The 19,683-nt window shown below is 50.7% G+C and overlaps 1 protein-coding gene across 1 annotated transcript; it reads right to left on the bottom strand.

Moving 5' to 3' along the window:
* Positions 1-1,380: 1,380 nt before the first annotated feature.
* Positions 1,381-19,656, bottom strand: PVR (PVR cell adhesion molecule). The gene is made up of 8 exons (XM_086353046.1): positions 19,331-19,656; positions 15,689-16,048; positions 13,433-13,723; positions 11,158-11,275; positions 6,492-6,640; positions 5,225-5,344; positions 3,550-3,581; positions 1,381-3,115 (listed from the first exon to the last, which is right to left on the bottom strand). Exons 1-8 carry the CDS (start codon positions 19,407-19,409, stop codon positions 3,053-3,055), a joined length of 1,212 nt encoding a protein of 403 aa, XP_086209172.1. The 5' UTR covers positions 19,410-19,656; the 3' UTR covers positions 1,381-3,052.
* Between the last annotated feature and the right edge of the window lie 27 nt (positions 19,657-19,683).

Raw genomic sequence — 19,683 nt, 5'->3', positions numbered from 1 at the left:
CCTGAAAATTCTTCCAGTAATCTCTGGGGAATGAAAAAATTCTTTAAATAAAAATTTTAAATTATTTTTTATATTGTGACAAAACCCACATACAATGTACCGTTTTAATGTGTACAATTGAGTGGCATTTGTAGGTCCACGATCTTGTGCAATCATCACTGTTCTCTATTGCTAGAACATTTTTTATCATGCCAAAGGTAAACCTTGAACCCACTAAGCAGTCACTCCCCATTCCCCCTCCCCCCAGGCCCCAATAAACACTGATCTCTTTTCTGTCTCTATGGATTTGCCTATACTGGATATTTCATTTACATGGAATCATGCAAGAAATGATCTTTTGTGTCTGGCTTCTTTCATTTAGCATCATGTTTCCAAGACTGTCGCATGCATTAGTACCCCATCCCTTTTCGTGGCTGGATAATATTCTGTTGCATGTATAGACCAGATTTTGTTTATCCAGTCATCTACTGAGGGACTGAGCTAAACCCTCACTTTAAACTCAAAACGGACCCCTGATATCTTTTTATAACTTTTGGTTTGAGGGTTTTATGTCCAGGCCCACCTCATTAGATGGCTCTTTGCCTTATTACCCTTGGCAGATATCGTGTGTGTTTGTGTTATTTTTAATAAATTGAGCAGCTCCACATTGAGCAAGTCGGTCTGTGTCATTTGTCCAAAAGTATCTGCTGACTCGGTGTCTCTGTATCATATTTTGGTAATTCTTACAATATTTTAAGCTTTTTTCATGATTATCTGTTATCATGGTCTGTGATCTGTGATCTTTGGTGTTACTGTCATAAAAAGATGATGACTTACTGAAGGCTCAGATGATGGTTAGAATTTTTTTTTTTTAGCAATACAGCATTTTAAAATTAGGGTGTGCACATTGAAGTCCAGGTGGTGGTGCGGCGGTAAAGACTCTGCCTGCAAAGGCAGCAGACACCAGAGCTGCAGGTTTGATCCCTGAGTCAGGAAGATCCCCTGGAGGAGGTTATGGCAACCCACTCCAGTATTCTTGCCTGAGAAATTCCATGGACAGAGGAGCCTGGTGGGCTACAGTCCATGGGGTTGCAAGAGCTGCACACGACGTGGCAGCTAAACCACCACCCCCATTTATCTGCTTGGCTGTGCTCGGTTCTAGTTGAGGCATTCAGGGGCTTTAGTTGCGGCGTGTGGGATCTAGTTCCCTGACCAGGGATCCAAGCCGGGGCCCCTGCACTGGGAGCTTTAACCTCTGGACCACCAGGGCAGTCCCTCTTTGTGGCCCTCTTGATTCAAGGTCTTGCCTCCACGCCTTTGTTTCTGTCTCTCATAGTGACGGTTTGGGCAAAACTCTGTTCCTCCCCAGTTTCCACAAAAGACCCCCTTGCACACAGCCACTCGAGGTGTAATAAATTAACTTTAATAAGGTGTTTGGGGCTGGGAACGGACAAGGGGTTTATGTGGCAGCTAGGCAATCAGACTCCCTTTATGGCCCTGCACTATGGAGCCCCACTGGCCTTGTCATGCCCTCAGCCCTCCCGTTTGGCTGGGTCCCATCTCTTCCCCACGCTTCTCTGTTTTGCATTCTCCCATCTGCCCAGATGGAAGCCCACACGTCCTTCTCACTTTCTCTTGCAGAGTGGCTCACGCCCTGCTCTCCGGTTTAGCATTCTGGCCCAAGGTCTCTATGCCTATTTTCTCCAACAGACAGAGGAATTCTGGTGCCTGCCCCCAAGATCACGGACAGTTATAAACATGTCAGTGTATCACAGAAGCTTTTCGTCCTGGGGCTTGGGCTATGTCCATCCAGGTCTGAGGGCAGCCTGTGCTGCACAGCTGTAGCTTCTGATTCTTCAGCATCTATTTTTTCCTCCTTGTTTTGGAAACAACTTCCTGCTTTCCTCGGTGGATGACCAAGGTGTTGTTAACCCCAGCACGCTGGCCACAGATGCTTTCCGGGCACCGCATCAGTTCAGGGCCACCACTTGCTCCTGCTCCTTGGACAGTCCTGGGGCAGCTGAGTTCCGGCCTCTGGTTCTCACCAAGATTCAACTAAATCAGAAATTTAGAAGCTTAAGGCTGGAAGTCAAATTCTTATCAAAAAAACCTCCGGTAGTTGCAACATTCTGTGTGGCCCTACTTTGCAGGAAAGGATTAACCTTGTTCAAAAAAAGATGTGGCCCTTTGCCCCTGGTTCCTGTGGAGTAACCTCTTGGCCCTTCTTTGGAATGTCCTGGCTGATAGAAGGCTTTGTTTACCTGGGGCTGTGGGCTATATAGGATAATCTGTGCCGATAGTGTGATTCATGGTGGGGGCATTAGGCCACACAATAATGGTTTGACCTATGTTGGTGCCAGGCTTCCCAGGGGGCGCAGCGGTAAACAATTCACCTGCTAATGCAGGAGATGCAAGAGACACAGGTTCAATCCCTGAGCCGAGAAGATCCTCTGGAAGAGAAAATGGCAATCCACTCCAGCATTCTTTCTTGGAGAATCCCATGGACACTGATGGGGTCGCAAAGAATCAGACATGATTGATCATGCACGCAGTCTTTCTTCAACTCTTTCTATGTTGGTGCCAAGGTCAGCTGCATGGGTGGTCAGCCATGTCTACACGATTGACACCTCTGGAAACCAAGGCTCGGGCGTGCTTTCCTGCTTGGCAACACTCTGTGTGTGCGGTCACGTGTCATCGGGGGGAGAAGTAAGTGCTGTCCATATGACTCCACTGGGACTGAACAACCAGAAGCTTTTGCCGGGACCCTGCCCTGCGTGCCTTTTCACGTTGCTGCTCTTGACCTCATCCTTGCAGTATAGTAAATTATATCCGTGAGTAAACAGCTTTGCTGAGTTCCATAGTCCTTGTAGCGAGTGACTCAACCTGAGGCTGGTCTTGGAGACCCCTGAACTTGCCCTCTGCCTGTGTTGTGAGGCAGAGGGGGCATCCTTGAGGTCTGGCAGGGGAAGGGTGGCCAGTGTCTTTGGAGGGAGACTCCCTCCATTGAGGCAGGGGAGGGAGTCTGCTGGAAGATCCACGTCAACAGCTCTTCTCACCATCCAGCTCCACGCTGTCACCTGGTGCCCTCTGTTGATGGATCCTGGGAATTGCTCGCAACAGCTGAATAGCTGACCGTCTAGGGAAATACGCAAACTTTAGCCTCTAGTTCAGTTGCTCAGTTGTGTCTAACTCTTTGCAACCCCATGCACTGCAGCACACCAGGCTTCCCTGTCCTTCACTATCTCCTGGAGTCTGCTCAGACTTATGTCCATGATGCCAACCATCTCATCCTCTGTCCTAACTTTAGCCTCAAGCCCTTATAAAAAAAAATTCTTCCTGCCGAAGCCCAGCATGCAGAGAGCTGCAGGCCTGCTCCTTTCCCAACCCTGGAAGCCAGGGCAGCACTCCTCCATGAACGGGGAGGACAGGGGAGATCTGAAAATGCAGATTCCCAGGTTAAGTGCTGCAGGTGCACAGAGGTGCCTGGCCCTTTCTTGGAAACATCCCCGGAGATTAATCTGGGGTTCATGCAGACCCCCACCCCCTCCTCAACTCCACCATGACACTTACCCCATTAGCAGTGGGACTGTACTGGTTCCGACCTGAGGAGACAGGAGGAAAAGTAATCAGAAGTGAATGACAACGCTGAAAAGCACGGGAAGACACATGTGCGTGACCAGGCCCCTCGAATTCTGCTACTGACAGACCAGTCCTGGCTCTGCTATTGACAAGGGGGAGTCACGTCCCGAAATGGTTCCTACATTTAAAACCACAGCGGGGGTATAGGCTTCATCTAGTTATGCCTTCAGTTATTAACTATACATAAATATTTATTGAGCATGGGCTCTGGAACCAGACGGAAGAGTTCAAATCCCAGTCCTTTAGGAGCCGTGTGACCATGGGCAATTGACTTAACCTCTCTGTGCCTCAGTTTCCTCAACCATCAAACAGGGATTTATTCAGCAAACAGCAAGTGTTTACTTTGTGCCAGATGCACTCTGGGTGCTGGAGATAAAGATGTAAACAAAACAGACAAAAATATCCAGTGTGTGGCTTACAATGTGCCAAATGCTATGGTAAGTACAGGGTCTACACTAACAGATATGGACATGCCCATTTCACAGATGAGGAAACTGAGTCATAGTAAGGCTTTTGCCCATGGTGACTGCCTGTGGGCTCAGACACAGGCAGTCTGGCTCTGGACGTGATGCATTCAGCAAACATTTCCTCAAACACCTCTTTCGTGCCGACCCAGTGGTGGGTGGTGCTGGGGACACAGCCATGATCGACAGTCTAGCTCTGTGCTCCTGGGTTTCCCAGTCCACTGGAGAGACAGACAAGTCCCCATACCATGATGCCCCTGAGTGGGCAAGGGGTGCGGGTGGGGACACCCAGAGCAGGTGCTTGGTTCATTTCAGGGAAAGATCAGGGAGGGCTCCCTGGAGGAGAGGGCTTCCCACTGGGATGTGAGGAGGCCTTTTTGTTTAGTGGTTGAATGAATAAAACTTTGTAACCAACAGATCTGCCTTCAACTCTTGACTTTCTAGCTGTGTGCCAGCTGGCAGGTAATGTCACCTCTCTGAGCAAATGTTTCCTCATCTGTAAAATGGGCTCACAGGGGGACTCTCTTTACAGGGTGGTTGTGAGCATTCAAGGGGGCTGTGCACAGGAAATGCCTGGAGCAGAGAAAGTGCTCAGCAAAATGTAGCTCTTTTGATTACAGAATTAACTACAGGACTTTGCCAGAGGGAGCCACGGGGAAGGGGGCTCCAGGTAGGGGAACAGCCTTGCAAAGCCCTTGAGCCAGGGATCTGGGCACCTTTTAGAGCTAGGGATTGGGGCAACCCCTCCTTTCAGGGAGCCAGTCCTGAGCAAGGCAGATGAAGGAAAGTGACGGTGAAAGGGTTAAGTGTTATTTTGCACTGCATCCCTTTGGCAGGAGCTTCTCTGTCACCTGGATTGAAAGCCAAAGTCCTTACTGTGGCCTTTCAGGACTTACAGGAGCTGCTCCCACTTTGTAAAAACGAGTCAATGATCCAATGAATAAAACTCCCTGGTCTCAGCGTCCCTGTCTGTCAAACGGGGGAACCTCATGGTGTTGGCAAGAAGGTTCAGGGAGAGGTTGCCACATGGAAAGTTTAGTACAGAGCCTGTAGGTTCATAGTAGGTGCTTAATTATGGCGGCTGTAGTGATGTTCATTTACAGCAGGCAGGCAGGGGATATTGTGAAAAAGAGGGGACTCACGGGAGTTTTTGCGCCGGCAGAGATAAATCAGGAGGAACACCAGGAAGACAACAAACAGGATTACCGAGGCCAGGATGATATAGATCGTAGAGCCCTCTTGTGACTTTTCCCTAGGACGTTCTGCCAGAAGAGAAGGAAGCAGAGATTTAAGCTGAGAGACTTCTTGGGGGGTTTCACCTGCCCCCCAAAATATTAGAATTCACTTTTGAAGGAGGCTACCGTTCTGCCTCCCTCAGTCTATATGATTTAGCTGAGCTTCACCCCATCCTCTGGTTCCTAGGATGGGACTTGAGCTTTCTTTTTTTTTAATTTTTTATTATGTGTTGGGGCAGAGCCGATTAACAAATGACGTTGTGTTAATTTCGGGTGAACAGCAAAGGGACTCAGCTATACATATATATGTATCCATTCTCCCCCAAACCCCTCTCCTGCCCAGGTTGCCACATAACATTGAACAGAGTTCCACCTGCTATATAGTAGGTCCTTGTTGGTTATCCATTTTAAATATAGCAGCATGTACAAGCCGGAGGATGGGACTTTGACCTGGGCCTGGCCAATCAGAGCATTCCATTCTCTCTGGCTGCTGCAATTGGTTCATGAGGTGGGATCTAAGTTGAGCCAATGAGAGCCAGCCTTCAGACTCTGGCTAGAGCTATTGAAAGTGGGGTATTCTTTCCCTTGGGATTACTAAACTGGTGGGCTGTGAGCCCATAAACTGCTGGGGATCATCTTACCTTCCTGAGGGGAAAGCCTGCCAGGGAATAAAGCCAGCAAAAGAGAAGCAGAGACAACAGAGGTCAAGAAAAGTTCCTGGGTTACACAGCTGGAGCACTTGGATCTAACCATACCTGAAGGTGAAGTTCTAATAAAGTACCATTTTTGCCTGGACTATTTTGAGTTGAGCTTCTATCAATTGCAAATGACAGAGTTCTGTCTAATATACTTGGAAAAGCCTTCCTGAGTCCATTGGGAAGAGGCATTATGCAACTACCCCAGCCTGGGTTTGCAGAGGGGCTGTGTCCAGGTGGCTGTACAGTGGTTCCAACGGTTCAGATGGTGAGTTAACAGACAGTAAAGCTGAGCCCGTTGAACCTTCCATGAAGGGGCTTAGAGAAAGAATGGGAGCTTGGGAGCATTCTTGTGGTTGAGGGACTCCTTTAACCAGGGACCACCTCTAAACCCCTCCCTCAGAGGGAATCCTACTTCAATATCCTCTTTGATATCTATCCTGAGTTCCTCTGTCCTCCCCACCCAGGGGGCTCCTCACCTCTGACCAGGATGGTCACGTTTGCCTGGTTGGTCCCTAGGGCGTTGGTGACAAGGCAGATGAAAGTCACATTGATGGTCTCGTCCACAGTATGAATCAGGAGCTGAGTGCCCTGGACCACAGCAGAGACTGGCAGGGTTCCGTTGGGCCTAGGAGAGACAGATGGGTGAGGAAGTGGTCTCAGTCAGAGGCCTAGAGTAGCTGGTGTTGGGGCACCCACTGTACAGCAGGAATATAGCAACTCTCACGCCGTCTATAATACAAGTTCAGAGCAAGCCGGGAGTTCCCCCAACTCTGCCTCTCACGCTCCCATCCACCCTATCAGCAAACCCTGTCTGCCCCACGTTCAAAATCCACACAGATGGACTTGCCTGGTGGTCCAGTGGTTAAGAATCTGCCTGCTAATCAATCCAGGGGATGTGAGCTCGATCCCTGGTTGGGGATCTGGGATCTCACATGCTGAGGGGCAACTAAGCTTGCAAGTCAAAAGTACTGAGCCCAGGCACCTCAGCTAGAGAGCCTGTCTGCTGCAAACCACAGAGTCCATGTACTCTGGAGCCTGCGCACCATGACCAGAGAGAAGCCCACACGCTGCAAGGAAGATCCCGTGTGCAGCAACTAAGACCCAACTCAACCAAAAACAAATGTTAAAAACAAAGAGAACGTAGCCAAAGTCTCTCCTCTGTCTAGTTACTGTTGCTGTTCAGTTGCTAAGTTGTGTCCGACTCTGCGACCCCGTGGACTGCAGCCCTCCAGGCTCCCCTGTCCTTCACTATCTCCCAGAGTTTGCTCAAATTCATGTCCATTGAGTCAATGATGCTATCTAACCATGTCATCCTCTGCTGCCCTCTTCTCCTCCTGCCCTCAATCTTTCCCAGCATCAGGGTCTTTTCCAATGAGTCAGCTCTTCCCATCAGGTGGCCAAAGTATTGGAGCTTCAGCTGCAGCATCAGTCCTTTCAATGAATATTCAGGGTTGATTTCCTATAGGATTGACTGGTTTGATCTCCTTGCAGTCCAAGGGACTCTCAAGAGTCTTCATCAGCACCACAATTTAAAAGCATCAGTTCTTCAGCCCTCTGTCCAGAGTCCTTCCTTAAAGGAAAAGTCCTGACCACGGGCCCAGGTCCCACACAAGCTGGCCCCCTGATGCACTGATCCATTTGCTCCTGCCTCCATATCCATGGTGGCTGACTTGGTGACCCTGGAATGCTTCAGTTATGTTCCCACCTCAGGTCTTTGCATATGCTGTTCCCTATGCCTGGAATGCCCTTCCCATTGGTACCCACACAGATCACCCTCACTTCCTTCAGTCCTCTACTCAGACATCACCTTTCTGACACCTTCCTTGGTTACCCTCTTTCAACTGTAGCAACCCCCCACCTCCTCTGCAAGATCTTTCCCACAGCATTTATCACCACCTGAAGACTCTTGAGAGTCCCTTGGACTGCAAGGAGATCCAACCAGTCCATTCTGAAGGAGATCAGCCCTGGGATTTCTTTGGAAGGAATGATGCTAAAGCTGAAACTCCAGTACTTTGGCCACCTCATGTGAAGAGTTGAAAGGAGATCCAACCAGTCCATTCTGAAGGAGATCAGCCCTGGGATTTCTTTGGAAGGAATGATGCTAAAGCTGAAACTCCAGTACTTTGGCCACCTCATGTGAAGAGTTGACTCATTGGAAAAAACTTTGATGCTGGGAGGGGTTGGGGGCAGGAGGAGAAGGGGATGACAGAGGATGAGATGGCTGGATGGCATCACTGACTCGATGGACATGAGTCTGAGTGAACTCCGGGAGTTGGTGATGGACAGGGAGGCCTGGCGTGCTGCGATTCATGGGGTCGCAAAGAGTCAGACACCACTGAGTGACTGAACTGAACTGAACTGACACACTCCATCCTTAAAAATGGTATCTTGTTTATTTTTCTTTAAATTAAAAAAATTTTTTAAAAAATTTTGGCTACACCCTAAAGCTTGTGGGATCTTCGTTCCCTGACCTGTGATTGAACTCCAGGGGCCCTTGGCAGGGAAAATGTGGAAACATAACTTGTGACCCACCAAGGAATTCTGACATTACCTTGTTTGTCTCTCTCCCCAGATCTGAAGATTTGAGAGGGGGGAATTTGGTTCTTTTTTCATTTACCGAAGCCTGTGGGTGGTGCTAGTGGTAAAGAACCCACTCTTAGGAGTCCTAAGAGGTACAAATTCAGTCCCTGGGTGGGGAAGATCCCCTGGAGGAGAGAATGGCAACCCACTCCAGTATTCTTGCCTGGAGAATCCCACGGACAGAGGAGCCTGGCGAGCTACAGTACATGGAGTCACAAAAAGTCGGACATGACTGAAGTGACTTAGCACGCAGCACATGGGTCAGTAGCATCCGACACACAGTAAGTACTCAAGAAACAGTGGTTTAGGGACTTCCCTGGTGGGCCAGTGGCTAAGACTCCACCTTCCCAATTCAGGGGGTCCATGTTCGATCCCTGGTCAGGGAACTAGATCCCACATAGCACAACTAAAACCCAGTGCAGCCAAATAAATAATAAATATTTAAAAAGAACAAAAGAAACACTGGTTTAATGGACAGAGGAGACTGGGACATGGGTTTGGGTATTCTGCAGAGTTGGCATGGAAAGCTGGCCATATGGTTTGTGAGCCTGAATTGCATTGCTTTGAGACAGGAAGGTAAAGGCCAGCTGTCAATACCAATCAAAAACCTTCGATTGGCAGCCCTACTGGCAGACCATTGACACATGATTGGCTGTCCACAGAGGTGGACTGCTGGGGATGCCCGCCACCACGACATTTGCATAGTTGAGAACGGGAAAGCACCTCTGTATCCCCAGGTGGGACTGGTTATGTCATCGACAGCCTCATCTGCAGCAGAGTCCTAGACCCTCAAAGAAGCAGGTGGTGGGGTTTTGAAATGCATAAATGATGAGGACTGTTGGATAGATGGCAAGAGGGATGGATTGAAGGGGAGGAATGTGATAAACCAAGTCCGGGAAAATGTTAGTGAGAGGATCCACACAGCGGGGTTTTGAATGTTTACTGGAAAATGCTTACAAGACTTCTGTAGGCTTGAAACATTTCCCGATAAAATGCTGGGGGAAAATAGATCTATGTGCCCTGACTTGGAAAGGTGTTCACGAGAGGGACTTCTCTGGTGGCCCAGCAGTTAAGACTCTGCGCTTCCACAGCAAAGGCGCGTGGGTTCCATCCCTGGTCAGGGAACTGAGATCAGATATGCTGTGAGGTGTGGCAAAGACGAAACAAAAACGAAAGAAATGTATTCGTGGACAGAGGAAAGTTTCCAAAATTATACATACAGCACAGTTTCTTTCTTTTTTTTTTAGAAATATTGAAAAAAAGACAGGAAGGATATGTAATAAAGGGTAACAGTGATGCTTCTGGAGATGACTGGGTACAGGACTATAAGAGCTATTTTCTTCTTTTTACTCATAACCATATTGCCTAAAGTTTCTACAGTGCTCATAAGTTATTTTTGTAATAACAAAAACTGGGCCCAATAAAAATTAGGTTAAACCATTTACCCCTTTGCCTTTATCTTTCCCCACTTTTATCCTTGGTCTCAACAGGAATTTGAGGAAGTTTTTTGATTGCTCTGCTCCTCAATCGAGAAAATCAGGAAGGGGCTACTTACCTGTTGGTAGCTTCCAGTGGTTAAGAATCTGCCTTGCAATGAGGGTTTGATCCCTGGAGTTCAGTTGGTAAAGAATTTTGGTAGCTCAGTTGGTAAAGAAAATTTGGTAAAGAATCTGCCTACAATGCTGGAGACCCAGGTTCGATTCCTGGGTTGGGAAGATGCCCTGGAGAAGGAATAGGTTACCCACTCCAGCATTCTTGGGCTTCCCTTGTGGCTCATTTGGTAAAGAATAAGCCCGCAATGTGGGAGACATGGGTTCGATCCCTGGGTTGAGAAGATCCCCTGGAGAAGGGAAAGGCTACACACTCGTATTCTGGCCTGGAGAATTCCACGGACTGTATAGTCCACAGGGTCGCAAAGAGTCGGACACGACTGAGCGATTTTCACTTGGGGAACTAAGATCCCACATGCCCTTGGGGCAACTGAGCTGTGCGCTGTACCTGCTGAGCATGCGCGCCACAACTAGAGAGTCTGTGCGCCACGACAAAGACCCCACGTGCCGCAACTAAACCCGATGCAGCCAAATAAATAGATATTTTAAAAAATGAGAATGGGGATGGGACAGAATTTGCTCTGTAAGAGGTGACTGAGCAGGTTACACAAGGTGGCTGGGGAGGTGGCACAGTCCAGGGCTTAAGAGGATTGGGTTTGGAGCCAGACGCCGACGGGAGAGTCACCTCTATACCCATGTGCCCGGGCAGATGACCACAGCTCCCGGGCAGATCTTTAACTCAGTCCTGGCGATAGTGCAGACTCTGGCCGGAGCGTGGGGATCACGTGGGGTGCAGGTAAGTACCTGGCACACAGCAGGCACCCCATAAAGAGCAGGTGTGTCAACAAACCTGGACTTTATCACCTCATCAACTCTGTGCATACAAGATATTTTCCTGGGGGCCCACAGTTGACTTCTTGTTTTGTTTTTAACTTTCCTGCCTACATCTCTCCTTCCTCAGACCCAGGAGTCCAGGCCCCCAGCCCCTCCTTCCTCTGACCCAGAAACTCACGTGCTCCAGTTGTAGTCCGTGGGCTCTGGTTTGCTGTGGATGTCACAGTTCAGGGCAACCTCTCTACGGCCGATGTACCAGTTGTCATCATAGCCGGATATGGAGACCTCGGGGGGGTCTGGGGGAAACAGACACACAGGCTCAGAGACAGGGAGTCTTCAAGGGGCCTAAAGATAGCTGGGATTCATGTCACAACAGGAAGAGGGCTTTGGCAGGTTTGGGGAACAGCTCAAGGTGGAGAGGCCTGGGAGGGGTCTGGGCAATGGGTTCCAGCTTCCGCACCAAGAATAGAAGCCTGGGAGTCCTAAGCAGGGTGCTAGGACAGGGGTCACAGAGAGCGCTTCTCAGGACCTGCTTCTCTATTGGTTTTCCCTATAAAGCCAGGTCCTGGCATGCCTGGGATGTCCTGTGAGAAAAAGCCTCCTTCTGGGTGTTCATAACACATGTGAGCATATTCAAGGCTCTGACAAGTCCTGCAGGAGAGAATCCTGGATGACTGCATTTCAGTCTGTGTGTTACCCAACTCAAATATGACCAACAGGGAAGATTTTTAAAGTCCCCAGGGGGAAGGCCAATGAGACGGGGTGTTTTTGTATGTGTGTTGGGAAGGAGTCAGTTTAGACACCCTCCTCACTCAGATCCAGTTGAGGGGGTCGGGTGTAGACAGTGCAGCAACTGTCAGGCAGGGAGTAGTCAGTCCAGACAGTGATAGGAGGACCCAGTCCGTAGATGAGCCAGTGTAGACTACAGTGGGGCAAAGGGGAGTGTAGACTACACGGGGGGTGGGGGTGGGGACACTGTAGGCAGTTCTCCAGGATAGCCAGTGTAGACAATGTTGTGGGTCGGTGTGAGAGAGTATCTAGGAGAACCTGAGTAGAAAATGCAGGGTGTCAAGGCAGCAGTGGTCAATTGCCAATTGCCCTCAGCTGGTGGCCTAAAGGAGTGGTGTAGACAGTGAGGGCAATGCTGTCTGGGGCCCACAGGAGCCAGTGTAGATAATAGTGTGTGTGTATGCTCAGTAGCGTCTAACTCTTTGTGACACCATGAACGGTAGCCCACCAGCTTCCTCTTGTCTGTGGAATTTTCCAAGAATACTGGAGTGGGTTTTCATTTCCTCCTCCAGGGGATCTTCCCGACCCAGGGATCAAACCTGCATCTCCTGCATTGGCAGGCAGATTCTTTACCAGTAGCGCCACCTGGGAAGCCCAGACGGTATTATGGCAGTGTGGGAAACACAGGGGAGTTGGTATCGATGGCGAGGAAGCAGTGTAGCAGTGTGTACGAGGTCAGTGTGGACAGTTGCCCAGGGAAGAGGGTGTAGGCACTGTGTGCGGGCTCAAGAGAGCATATGTGGGGTGTCCGTGTAGACAGCGGCCCCCAGGGAGCAGTGTGAACTGTGGTATAAAAAGCTGGTAGAGTCCTTCCCTAGCAGTCCAGTGTTTAAGACTCAGTGCTTCCATTGCACAGGGCATGGGTTTGATCCCTGGTCAGGGAACTAAGAGGCTTCCCTCGTGGTGCTAGTGGTGAAGAATCCGTCTGCCAACGCAGGAGACATAAGAGCCTCGGGTTCACTCCCTGGATGGGGAAGATCCCCTGGAGAAGGGCATGGCAACCCACTCCAGTATTCTTGCCTGGAGAATCCCATGGACAGAAGACCCTGGTGCAGTCCATGGGGTCGCAAAAAGTTGGACACAACTGAAGTGACAGCATGCACGTAGGCACCGGGAACTAAGATCCCACATACCCTGTGGTATGGCCAAAAGGGGGAAAAAAAAAAAAAGAAGAAGCTGGTATAGACAATAAAGGACAGGGTTATCTATGGCCCAGGGGAGTCGGTGTAGACAATGTGGGGATGGGTGTAAGGCAATAAATAGTCAGAGAGCCAGCTCTGATGATGAAATGATGTAATGCTGAAAGTGCCCCTCGGAGTCAGTGTAGGGCGGGTGGAGACAGCTGTCCAATGGCAGGGGGAGGGTGGAGACAGCTGTCCAATGGCAGGGGGAGGGTGGAGACAGCTGTCCAATGGCAGGGGGAGGGTGGAGACAGCTGGCCAATGGCAGGGGGAAGGTGAAGACAGCTGGCCAGTGGCAGGGGGAGGGTGGAGACAGCTGGCCAATGGCAGGGGGAGGGTGGAGACAGCTGGCCAATGGCAGGGGGAGGGTGGAGACAGCTGGCCAATGGCAGGGGGAGGGTGGAGACAGTGGCCATTGGCAGGGCGGTGGTGGAGACAGTCTGGCAGCCCCTCCCGCCCTTGCTCACACTTAGACCCACTCACAGGACACAGCCAGGGTCATGGGGAGCACCATGGGCTCCTCCAAGCTCTCGTGCTCCACTCTGCAGGTGATGTTCCTGCCGTCCACCTGGCTGGACGGTGTTAAGATTAAGAGGCTGATGACGGTGACGGTGCCAGGCAGAGGCCCTGGCACCTGGGTGGTATTGGTCTTTTCATCTGAGGACCAGGAGATGCGGGCAGGTGGGTGACCTCCGGTGGAGACACAGCGAGCCACCGGCACAGGGTTCGGGCTGAGCGGGATGTCCAGGGTCTCAACCTTGTTCTGGGGCTGGGCTGAGAAGAGGAGCAAAAGACACGGGTTACGCCTCACCAGCAGTTATGCAACAAACATCTCAGCAGCAGGGGAGTACCGAGATGAGGGTACCGGATGTGGCCATGTTCAAATCCCTGCTCTGGCCCAGTTTCCTTGTCTGTCAACTGGGGATAAGGGGAGGATGACCAGCCATGAGAATTTATAGGTAAAGCTCTTAAAAGGGTACTTGGCAGGTAATACGTCAATATATATAATTATGATTGGTAAGTGAATACGGTGCCTGGCTCTGTGATGGGCAGTATTGAAAACTCAGGAAGGACTGAGACAGCGCCACCCTTGCCTTCTTGGGGTGGACTGTCGGAAGTGAAGACGGATTTCCCCAGAGATGACTCAGACTGGGCAAGGCTGGGATGGGGGATCCCAGAAGGGGTACCTGAATCTCGGGGATGGTGGTTAATGAGGGCTTCACGGAGGAGGGGAGGGCTGAGCTGTGCTCTGGAGATTCAGACAAGAGTGACTGGCTCAAGGTTCCATAGTCATAAATGACAGAACTGGATCGTCCCACAAGATCTGTCTGACTCTAAAACTACCTTGCCCATTTCTTAATCATTCTGGTGATTCCCAGACCTGGGATTTCATGTGGTTCCTTTTCCCTCAGTACCTGTGTTCTTGTTACCCAAGATTTCTCTTTAATTTGACTCAGCGGTTCTGTTTTACTCTCATCCTAAATCATAAGACCTGAAGTCTTAAGTTTTCTGAAATGATGAGAGATGCCTTTGGTTGGTGGCATGTGTCAGCCACTGTTCCAAGGAATTAACCTTTCATGAGTCATTCATGCAAGGCCTGGGACAGTTCCTGACACAGAAAGTGATAGTGAGCTCCCCTGGTGGCTCAGACGGTAAAGAATCTGCCTGCAATGCAGGGAACCCAGGTTTGATCCCTGCTTTGGGAAGACCCCCTGGAGAATGGTGAGTCATTCATACAAGGCCCAGAACAGTTCCTGACACAGAAGCAAAAAAGAAACATGAGCTCTTATTCATCCTGACAGCAATCTCCATTTCACAGATGAGAAAACCAAGGCAAAGAGACTTCATACTCAGTTGCCAAGAGGAAGGCCTGTCATATTTTCTCTGGTACTCATAAAAATGAATGCCTGTTTCCATGACAATGCCAAGGGCATTCCCCGCCACCCACCTCGGTTGGAGAAAGCCCTCCACTCCTGGATATCAGAATCTACCTGCCCCCCAGTCTATTTCAACTCTCCCTTTGGTTCAGTGGGTAAAGAACCCGTCTGGAATGCATGAGACACAGGAGACGGTTCGATCCCTGGGCTGGGAAAATGCCCTGAAGCAGGAAATGGCCAACCACTCCAGTACCCTTGCCTGGGAAATCCCATAGGGAAGAGCCTGGCGGGCTACAGTTTATGGGGTCACAAAGAGTCAGACATGACTGAGCACTCACTCACTCACTTCCTCACCAAAGGGAGTAACGACAACTGACCGACTATCCCCAGCCCACAGAGGTCTCTGCTCTAAGCGTTTCACCTGGATGAACTCCTTGGACCTTCAGGATAGCTTTCTGAAGGCAGCGCTATTGTTGCTAAGCCTCTTTTATAGATGAAGAAAGCAGGTTTCAAGATGAATCCACCTGCCCAAGCTGGCAGTGGCTTCCCAGCTTCCCAGGCCAGTCTCTGTCCCCACCTACTTCTTGCATCAGCCACTCCCCTCTCTACCACCAGCATCCCCAGATCCTCCAATCCCCTTGCCCACAGTCTCCAAGCTCTTACATCCCAGGACCTTGGACTCTCGTCCGGTCCTTGACCCCCTCCCCCTTCTCATCTCCCCTGCATCCCGCAGGGTCATTGCTCGACCTCCTTTTGTTCCCTCGGAATTTCTCCCTCCCTCCTGGCCCCTTCCCTCTCTTTGCTCACCTCCCTATCCGACTCCACATCCCTCCCTTTCGGCTCCCCCCTCCTCCTGGCTTACCGAGCACACGGAGCTGGGTTCGAGCGCTCTTGTCACCATTAGGGAAGGTGGCGAACTGGCAGGTGTAATTAGCCTCATCTTCCACGCGCAACTCCCGCACAGCCAGTGAGGCGTCCTGCAGCTTCTCGCCGGGCTTGGCGGCCATAAATTCCAACCGGCTGGACTCGTGGAAGCTGGGGCCCTGGGTGGGGTGGAAGACCGCCACGCTGCGGGCGGGCTCTGCCTGTCTCTGCTTTGTCCAGGTCACTTGCGTCACCGTCACGTTGTGTTCCAGGGGGTGCAGTTTGCATGGCAGTGTCACATTTTCTCCCAGGAAACCGGACACCTGGACTGGGGCCAGCACTGTGATTATCTTGGTCCCTGCGGGGGAACACAGGGTGGGTCACATCTGAGTGTCCCTGATCTGGATGGGGTAGGAGGCTCCTGGAGCTTGGAACCCCTTGGGTGTGTGTGTGTTGAGGGGAATGGGGATGCAGAGCACCAATCCTGGTCCAGGGGTGAGGATGAGATGGGGGCTGAACTGGGTCTGCCACTGGGTCCCGCACCGCCCCCCCTCAATTGGGTTGTTATTACCATATATCCTCTATCTCAGCATCATCAATTTTAAAAATTGCGGTCTGTGTTGTGGTTAAAAATTAAATTTGTCTCTTAAACCACTTTAAAACATATACTCCAGTGGCAATTAAGTACATTCACGATGTTGTGCAGAGAGCATCACTATATAGTTCCAAAACTTTTTTGTTACCTCCAGTCATCAATTTTAAAATGCACTGGGATGCTGTTAGAGCATTTCCGATTTAGAGGTATGGGAAGGGGAAGAAGGGGTTCTCAGGTGGCTCAGTGGTAAAGAATCCACCTGCCAATGTAGGAGATGCTGGTTCAATCCCTGGGTGGGGAAGATCCCCTGGAGTAGGAAAAGGCAACCTGCTCCAGTATTCTTGCCTGGAAAATTCCATGGACAGAGGAGCCTAGTAGGCTACAGTTCATGAGGTCACAAAGAGTTGGACACGACTGAGTGACTGAGCATACACGCGCGCGCACGCACATGTGCGCGCGCACACACACACACACACACATACACACAAGGGGGAAGAAACTCAACATCTTAGGATCCATGAAATAAAGTAGTATTATCCCAGTGCTCCAGTATCGTGCATCGAACCTGGACTGGTGACTCGTTTCATATATGATATTATACATGTTTCAATGCCATTCTCCCAAATCATCCCCACCCTCTCCCTCTCCCACAGAGTCCAAAAGACTGTTCTACACATCAGTGTCTCTTTTGACCCAGAGGGATGGTACGGGGAGGGAGGAGGGAGGAGGGTTCAGGATGGGGAACACGTGTATACCTGTGGCGGATTCATGTTGATATATGGCAAAACCAATACAATATTGTAAAGTTAAAAAAAAAATCCTCAAAGGAAAAAAAAAGTAGTATTATTACTCTTTGTGGCCTTAGGTTGGGAAAACGTTTGTGGGGGGTCCAAGCATAAGAAAGGAATTGATGGGACTTCCCTGGTGGTCCAGTAGTTAAGATTTCCAATGAAGGAGGCACAGGTTTGATCCCTGGTCAGGAAGCTAAGATCCCATATACCTTGCAGCCAAAAAGCCAAAACATAAAAGTAAGGCAGGATTGCAACAAATTCAATAAAGACCATTAAAAAGCATCCACATCCAAAAAAAAAAAAAAGTTGTTTTTTTTTTAAAAGAAGGGAGGTGATTATAGCCCCCAGGTTTTGGATCCCCTCAGCTCTCTGCTGTGAGGGCTTCAGGCAGGTTCCTTAACATCTCGGATTCTTTTCTGCTAGTTTGTAAAATAGGAGTAATTACAGTTAACATTCTGGGGTTGCTTACACAGATTAGGAGCTGTTCTGAGTGCTTCACACGTCTCCCAGCATTTAGTCCTTAAGCAGCACCTTGAGGCAAAAGCACCACTGTCGGCCCCACTTTGCAGAGGGGAAATCCAAAGCACAGTCTTCTGCTCCAGGTCACACCGAGGGCAAGTGGCAGAGGTGGGATTTGAACCTGGGCCATCTTCAGTCAAGACTCCTGATCTCTAATCCACAGACTGCATATGAAAATCATTCTCCCTAGAGTCCCTGCACACACTAGATCCTCAACATGTGTTGACTTATCCACATTGATAAACACAATGCTATGCATCCTTATTAATAATAATAGGGATAAAGAAGAAGGCGAGGAGTTAAGTGCTTTGAATCTCAGTCCTTCCACTCACTAACTGTGGCCTTTGTGCCCGTGGTTTCACTCCCCTGAGCCTCTGTCTCCTCATCCGTAAAATGGGGGTGTTTGTAACTTAAGAGGGAGTTGGAAGGACTAAATGATGAAATTTACGTAAAGATATATGCCAAGCACTCTATACCGGTGAACATTATAATTATTGCTATGAGGAAGAGGAGGTCAGGACATAGTGGACTGGGGGGCTTGGAGCAAGGTGTGTGGAGGGAGGACACAGTCTGGACACGAGGGGATTGAGTGGTGAGCTGAGCACACTAGTCTCGGATCGAATGCCAGCTCTACCATGGATGTGCTGTGCAGCTCTGGGCAAGTGTGTCTCCTTCTCTGATGGTAAGACCTCTGTGAGGATGACATTGGGTGAAGTGGCCTTTCTCTAGGCTTACACCCTGTGCCATAGCCAGGGCCAAGTTCCACTGCATGCCAGGCCCCTGAGCTGCTCCCTTGGGCCAATCCTCCTCCAACCCCCTCCAAGGTCCATGAGATCCACACTTCTAGCACTAGGATTTTCACCCTCTTTAGACAGAGGGGTCAAGTGAGCCTTGCATGGTCAAGCTATCTGCCTGGGTAAACCAGAAAGCTAGGGGGCAGAGCCTGGGTTGAGACCTTTTGAGAAATGAGGAGACTCTGGTTGCCTCAAGTCTGTGTTCAGTATTATTACTGTTCATGTGAATCATCACAGTCATTATTGTTTTTCTTCAGTGCATCTAGCTCAGGGTGTTTCCAAGACACCATTTTACAAGGTAGGTGGCATTCCATTCTCCCCTACTTCCTCCTCCCAGCCCCCAACAGACATTTCAGGGAAACAGGGAGGCATTAAATGCCAAAAACTATTTTCAACTCACCGCTGTCTGACATCAGAGCTATACTGCCAGCAGGCGGAACGCGGCCCATACTAGGCACTCAACACACGTGCGTGGGGTGAATGCGTGAATGAATGAATGGCCGCGGCCTAGAGCCGGCCGCGGACTAGAGCCAGACGCGGTCGAAGGGGAACGAGAGAACAGGGTTGTCTGCCGCTGCCCTCCTCCCCCTCATCAAGCATCCTCGGTGGGCTGGGGAGAAGGGTGCGCTGGTATAGCGAGCAGGTGCGCGGGTGTGTTGCCTGGGCAGGTGTGGCACGGAGAAAGTTCACCTTCCGCTTTATTTTTCCCCGGAGGCCTGCCCGCCCTGCCCTTCAGAAATCTCCCGAAGTCCGGCGGTTTTCGGGGAAGCTATCAGGAGAGTCTGGCCCAGGCCCGGCGTGGCCGCACCACTGGGGCGGAGGGGAGCGGGCGCGCTGGCGCGCGGCGAAGGGCGGCGAGCAACTCAGGGTGGGGCGAGCGCCCTGGCCGGTGGGGAGGGAGAGGGGGAACGGGGGCCGCCCGATCGCGCGGGGTCACTCACCGGCTCCCAGGGTCGTCCAGAACAAAAACAGCAGGAACTGCAGCAGCAGCCGCCGAGTGAAGACAAAAGCAGGGGCCATGCCGGCTTCCTCCCGGCGCCCCTGGGCAGAGCGCGCCCGGCCTTCTTCACTTGAGCCGGGCGTCCGCTCGCTCTGCCAGCCGCTTGGGCGCGGCTCGTGCTGATTCCGCACCTTCTGAGCAGGAATCCCGACGTCACTCAGCCGCCGCAGCCTCCGGCAGGACCTCCTCGGACTAGCAGCGAGGAAGAAGTAGAAATGCGCGCCCTCCAGGTACCCGTCTGGCTCCTCCGACGCCCCCGGAGGCGCCGGGTACTGCCCCTCCCTCCGCCCCTTT

The sequence above is a fragment of the Bos grunniens genome, chromosome 18 (assembly GCF_055505025.1).
Source record: "Bos grunniens cultivar Pamir isolate PY7600 chromosome 18, Bosgru_T2T1.0, whole genome shotgun sequence".
Lineage (NCBI taxonomy): Eukaryota > Metazoa > Chordata > Mammalia > Artiodactyla > Bovidae > Bos > Bos grunniens.
This window is presented reverse-complemented; position numbering and strand designations above follow the sequence as displayed.